Raw genomic sequence first — 6,511 nt, 5'->3', positions numbered from 1 at the left:
TGTTTTATTATTGAAGTCATTGGGAGGCTTCATACAGAACACAGGGAATAAAACAGATTTGTTAACACAACGAGAAGGCGACAGAGCACAGACCCGTCTCCATTTACTGCGGGGCCACAGTGCACCTGAGGACCCTCACAGAGAGTGAACACCGGGGGGCGCTGCTGAGCTTTAAAGTGGGGCTGCTGCTAAACGAGCTTCTAAGCAGGACCTGTGCCTGATTACATTTCACTGTGATCTGATCTGAAACACTAAAATGTTTTTTGGATCATTTTGTCCTTGAAAATGTTTTTGTTCTTATTTATTTTTCAAATTTGAGGCACACAGTGATGGAAAAACCAGGGAGTGACGTGTGGGCTGCGTTTCTGGCCTGTGTCTCGCTCATATCCATCAGATCTGACTGAGCCGAGCACTCACTGGTACCGGTAATCTTTCTAAGAGGGTTTTGAGTTGTTTTTTTTATCTTGTGTGACTTTTATTTGGTCTGAAAGCCACAGTCTGCTTTGGATCAGGAGTCACGAGGGCCTCTAGTTTGAGACTTCTGATCTCTCAGAGCATCTGCATGTGAAACCAGAACTGTCTAACTGGACCCAGCCGTGATATAATTTGTGTGAACTGAGCCTTTAAGTATGGAGGAAGACGCCCCGCTTTAAAATACTGGTGAAAAGGAGGAACCTGTACAATCTGCAGTAACATACTGATAACTGACTCTATACAAATCTTCTAACAGGAGCCCGAGCTCCCCGTTTCAATGTGTGCGTTCACACATGTAACACACTGAGCATGTGTGTTTAGCAGTTCATCATCATCATCATCATCAGCCTCTCTCTCGCTCATCCTCGGGACGGAGGCCGGAAGGCTGCCGGTCTCAGCTTCATCTCAGTGAACGGGACAGAAAAGTCTTTTCCTTTCCAGGCGGTCCAGATCACACCCTGAACACACACACACACACACACACACACACACACACACACACACACACACACACACACACACACACACACACACGCACACACACGCGCGCACACACGCACACGCACACGTTTGTTTTTATACTTCAACCAGCTCCATTTCAAAGTTGTAGCAGGTCCTTGAAAATAAGTAAAATCCGTCCGAGCGACTCGATGACGTTACCTGGTGTTTGGTGTTGATGCCGTAGAGGCCGTTGAGGTTTGCCTCGTGGCAGTTCTTGTACCACCAGCCTCCTCGATAAGAGATGGCGCAGCGGGTGATGAAGGGCGCCAGGTCCCGGTCTTTGGTGGAAAAGATCCGGTGGTTGTGGTAACTGAGAGAGTCACCTGAAAGGATAGCACGGTAGGAAGTTTCCTTATTAACAAATATAATTTTATTTACTTAAATGATTCATTATCTCCGGATCCTTGAGCTTTATTTAGATGACTTAATTCAACTGTTTGTGAATTTTAGTCTTTGTGGAAATAAAACCTCAAACTCGTTTCCCACAACAAGAGAAAATAAGAAACTGTAACCAGGAAGTGCGATCGAAAAGGTTTGTGTTGGGCACAAGTGCAGTTGGCATGGACGTGCGTGAGAAGCAGCAGCCAGCTATGAGTCAGGCTGACCTCTGATGATACACGACCGTCCAGCAGGTTTCAGTCTGAAGTGTCCCAGACCAAGGAGGCCAGGAGTGCAGGCAGGGGCATGCTTTTAGGGGCCTTGCCCCCCCAGTCTGGACATTACAGTAGGACAGAGGTGACCTTGGTGTGATGGCTTTTTCTGACTGAATGAGACCCAGGCAGATCAGGATGTTCAGAGCAAACATCTGAACCTGAATCGAGCTCGGCGGTGCTGAAAACCTTTGATCACCTCTTCCAGGTTCCCGTGTTACCTGCGGTGCCGCTGTATCCTCCCACAGTCAGTTTGTAGTTCCTCTTGGCCACCTCGAACGTCGAGTACTGAGCGAACACCGACTCGTCGCCGTCTCGCAGGTCGACCCGCAGGCTCATCCTGCTCATCGCTGTGAGGTTGTGGATACTCGCGAGTCCTGAAGGGGCGAGTTTATCGGGTTTTATTACAGGAAACAAAATAAACAACAGAAAAATGAGAAAAGGCTGGGATGAGAATGTCTGTCATTCCAGTTAAACTGGCGCTGTGCTCAAATCTGCTGCTTTAACTGCACTCTGTGGAAGCTGCATCTGCCATCCGTGTTTCCAAATATGTTTCCTCACCACACGGAGCCTGGTCCTGTGCAGATTTGTACTCAGATATTAAAAAGCATCTCTCACCGAGCCAAAACTCTCCATTCACGTCCCCGAATCCTTCCACGTACTCGTTCCAGCGTCTGAAGAAATTCTCGGAGCCGTCCTTCCTCCGCTGGAAGACCTGCACACAGGAAACCAAACACCCGAGACCTGCTCAGTGCAGGCGGCGCTGACACGAGGCTGCCTTTGAAAGCGAGCCGGTCTCCATCGAGTCCCATAAACGTGCTTTATAAATACTGCTGGACTATATTGGAAGTGTTTTATTAGTAATTAAATTAGGCAAACACACGTAAAGTAAAGATGACTCTGTGGTGTGAGTTTATACCGTCCAGCCGCCACCGTCTGTCTCCATGTCGCAGGAAACTGTCACTGGCGTCCCGTGTCTGCCTTGAGGGAAAATCTCTGCCTCGCCTGAAGTCACGATGCCGTTCAGCAGCTCCTGAGAGCAGTCAGTGGGGAACGGGTACCGCAGGGTTCCTGAGGAGGAGCAAGACGGAGGGTGAGGGTGGGAGGAAATCTCGAACAACAACAGCACTGACGAAGGCTCAAAGAAGTACCGGTGGTGAATTCTGTGGAGATGGCGGACGTGTACTGTCCTCCTCCTTCGGCCTGGAGCTGCAGCGTATACGTGGATCCAGGATGGAGTCCAGTCAGGTTGTACTGCGTTAACGAGCCGTCCACAATGACCTCCTGCCGCCGGTACAAACGGAAATCAGGCCTCACGAATGTCTGAGATACGCACGCTATTATAAACATCAGGTCAAAATAAACAGGAACGTCTCAGCCACGTTTTCCTTTGACGGTTGGTGAAAAACAACCATCAAATTCAACATCTGCTGATATTCACGAATAAATAAATAATAAAATGAGTCTGAGGTTCTCTTTAAGGTGGTCGCCATGTACACATCTGGACCTCTTTAAGTTTAAACTCTACAAGGAAGCTCAGTGTTCACACATCTGGGAGTTTTCCCAGGTGTTCACCACCACCAGCGTCTAGACTCCAGGGTCCTGCTAATCCCTATCACTGCTGCGATTCTGGAGTCTGCAATAACAATAACTCGTGTTTTCCTTCTAATGATTGATCTTTATATGACTCTGAAGATTCAGCAGTTCTTTGGCCATCGACACAATCGTCACTCCACACCTGTACAAGTGTAAGCAGTGTGAACGTCCACAGAGTGACCCAAAAGAAGCAGCTGTGCTGGAAACAGTCCAGATGTGCACACGGTGATGACAAGAGGACTCAGCAAATTTAACAAATATGTTATTCGATTTTCTTTGGTCCAAAGAGGCGATGCTAAGCCGGACGATTGTGTTCTCAGAAGTTAAAACACAGAAAAATCATAGGAGGAGGCGTAAAAAGAACATCAGCCTCACTTCCTGTCGTGACTTGAACTCGAGTCACTGACTAATCAGGAAATCATTTTTAAAACTTGCTCACCTTCATTTCTTTGTCTTTAGCCTGATAGCTCAGTCTGTAGTTACCAACGGGCTTTGATGGAGGTTTCCATGACAACGTGGCAGTGCGTGGAGTCACGTTGCTCGCCTGGAGGTCTTGCGGGCCTTCCCCAACTTTCCCCGAGCCTGGAGAGGAACACTGATGAGGTTCGTGTTTGTTCAGGTCACAAACCAAACTACAGACAAAGGTGGTGCTGACCGCCGGTGGTGGTGAAGCTGGTGGTGGCCGGCGAGCTCTCCCGGCTGCCCAGCTGGCTGGTTACAGTGACGGTGTAGGTGGTGGATCCCTCCAGGCCGCTGAGCTGCTGCTCGGCTGCGTTTCCGGACACCGTGACCTTCACCTCTGAACCTACACAAGCAAACTGCCTCATTCAAAACGATGATCAGACTGGACGCTTTAGTCAGACACGTAGGAGTAGCAACGAGGAGCCGTGGGTGAATTTAAGACACGCGAGAGAAACTGACATGATGCAGACATGATGAGTTTGCATTAACAGTGAGATGAGACAGCCTGCTCACCTGTGCCCGCGCCGTACACGATGGAATACTTATCAACGGCTGCCAGCGCTGGACGCCACAATAACAAGGCGGTGGAGTCGGTGACGTTTACGGCACGCAGGTGTGTCGGCGGGTCGGGCACTGAGAGACACATAAAGGTAATAATAGTTACGAAAAGAATCATGACCTCCCAAAACAACCTCCCATCATGACCTTTCTCCCATCATGACCTCCCATCATGACCTTTCTCCCATTACGACCTCCCATCATGACCTTTCTCCCATCTTGACCTCCCGCTCCACAATTATAACAGCAACATTTCAGCTATATCGGTTCAACTTGAAGTTTAGTGCAGTAAACATCACGGCCACGGTGAAGAAAGTAAAATGCCAGTTAACCAACTAACGATTAAAATAAATCTGTATTGTAATGCTGAAGTTTTTACTCTATATTCATGATTTAAAAGCCTAAAAGTAAAAGTGAAATGAATACTTCTATAATTCTCCTGAAGTTTCTCTCTCAGTTTTCCACTCCAGAGGACACACGCCCCAGTCTGATAATCACCAAATACATACAACAACAACAACAACAATCTTTATTTATAGAGCACATTTAAAAACCAACGGCATGCCAAAGTGCTTAACATAAAACAAATTAACACAAGCATAATCAGAGTCATAAAAATAAAAGTGTAGAATTATGTTCACAGGAAAAAGCCACCAATAGAAAAATATAACTATAGCACAATATAACTATGCCATCAAAACACAATGGCGATATGACATGCACAGCGGAAATAAAAGCATGATAGGAAAATTAATAGAATAAATCGCTGCAAACAAGGCCAGCATTTAACCGGTAGAAAAAGCAAGATTAAACAAATACGCTTTAAGCCGTGATTTAAAAGATTGAATAGAGTCAGACGCCCGGATGCCAATCGGAAGGTTGTTCCACAACTCTGGTGCAGCCAGGGCAAACGCTCGATCACCTCTAGACTTCAGCCGAGATCTAGGCTGCACCAACAGTAACTGTGAGGATGATCTTAAAGCCCTAGCAGGAACATATGAGCTTAGGAGTTCCTTAAGATAGCTCGGTGCTATGTTATTAGTGATTTTAAAAGTAAACAGCAGAATTTTAAATTGGATATTTCACAGGCAACCAGTGCAAATCAGCCAGGACGGGAGTAATGTGGGCAAACTTCCTAGTTTTGGTTAGAATGCGTGCAGCAGCATTTTGGACTGTCTGTAATCTGTGAAGGAGGGCAGAGCGGAGACCAAAATAGAGTGAATGGCAGTAATCCAGCCTCGAAGTTACAAAGGCATGGATGAGCTTTTCCAGGTCTTTATGCGGGATATACTGCCTGGCCTTAGAAATAAGGCGGAGTTGGTAAAAACTGGATCTAACAACAGCAGACACTTGTTTATCAAGTTTAAAAGAGCTGTCAAGTAACACGCCCAGATTCCTAACAGTGTCGGAAAAGGAACTAGTGAGAAAACCAAAAGCATCACGAAGTTTGGCACGGAGAACGTTACTGCCAAAGACCACAATTTCAGTTTTCTTATCATTGAGGATAAGAGTATTTGCCAGGAGCCATTGCCTGACCTCACTGAAGTTTGTAGACTGATCACCAGTGAAATATGCAAAGATGAGAAAAAGCATCCAGTTTCCCCGTGAGACTCTGTGTTTAGGATGGGAATCATCTGAACTGCCTTCTCTGCTCTTTGAAATAACACAGACGACTGGAATAAATCCAGCACGAGTCTCCTCAGACGAAGCATAAAAACCGTGCAGCTCATTTCCAGGTCAGCACCTGCTGCAAACACTACCAAGCTACCAGTTCTCATATAGAAGCAAAAACATGTAAAATTAATTGTTTTTAGTTCTTCAGTGTAAAAAAAAGCACATAAAATTGAAAACATGAAACTGTTTAAAGAAACCATGTGTGGATTCAATTATGAACTTTTACAACAGTGTGTCATCTCAGGCTGAGATAAACAGTGAACAACAGCGCGTGACTCACGCGTCATGACAAAGTCTTTCACTGGATCGCTCTCGTCCAGTCCGAGGGTGGAGATGACGGTGACCTCGTAAGAAGAACCAGGTGAGAGCTTGGATAAACCCACGGTGGAGTCCTTTGAGTCCAGAGACACCGACACCGGCTCGCCTGCATGCACAAACACAGGATTAGTTATTTATTCATGTAATCCTAATAGACATTTGCATGTAATAAAAAGTCATAAATTATTCAATATTTTTTATTTTCCATAAAGTCTTGCACCAAATCATCAGTCGCCTCAAAGTGCTTTAAATTATACGGCAAGGATCTAACAATCACA

The 6,511-nt window shown here is 46.2% G+C and overlaps 1 protein-coding gene across 1 annotated transcript in view; it reads right to left on the bottom strand.

The window, feature by feature from the left end:
* tnxbb (tenascin XBb) overlaps positions 1 to 6,511 on the bottom strand; it is a 53,418-nt gene continuing 46,907 nt past the window's right edge. Inside the window, exons 11-20 of the mRNA XM_085395828.1 lie at positions 6,196 to 6,339; positions 4,197 to 4,316; positions 3,877 to 4,026; positions 3,661 to 3,803; positions 2,777 to 2,909; positions 2,545 to 2,696; positions 2,244 to 2,340; positions 1,847 to 2,002; positions 1,135 to 1,298; positions 1 to 932 (exon numbers count right to left, since the gene is read on the bottom strand). Coding sequence (XP_085251954.1) covers positions 834 to 932; positions 1,135 to 1,298; positions 1,847 to 2,002; positions 2,244 to 2,340; positions 2,545 to 2,696; positions 2,777 to 2,909; positions 3,661 to 3,803; positions 3,877 to 4,026; positions 4,197 to 4,316; positions 6,196 to 6,339 — 1,358 coding nt within the window. The 3' untranslated portion in view covers positions 1 to 833. The remainder of the gene's footprint in view (positions 933 to 1,134; positions 1,299 to 1,846; positions 2,003 to 2,243; positions 2,341 to 2,544; positions 2,697 to 2,776; positions 2,910 to 3,660; positions 3,804 to 3,876; positions 4,027 to 4,196; positions 4,317 to 6,195; positions 6,340 to 6,511) is intronic.

This window comes from Rhamphochromis longiceps, linkage group LG22, assembly GCF_057381845.1.
Source record: "Rhamphochromis longiceps isolate RC_006_pf linkage group LG22, R_longiceps_female_GT1.1, whole genome shotgun sequence".
NCBI lineage: Eukaryota > Metazoa > Chordata > Actinopteri > Cichliformes > Cichlidae > Rhamphochromis > Rhamphochromis longiceps.
Note: the sequence above shows the minus strand (reverse complement) of the source record. Positions and strands in the feature narration are given on the sequence as shown.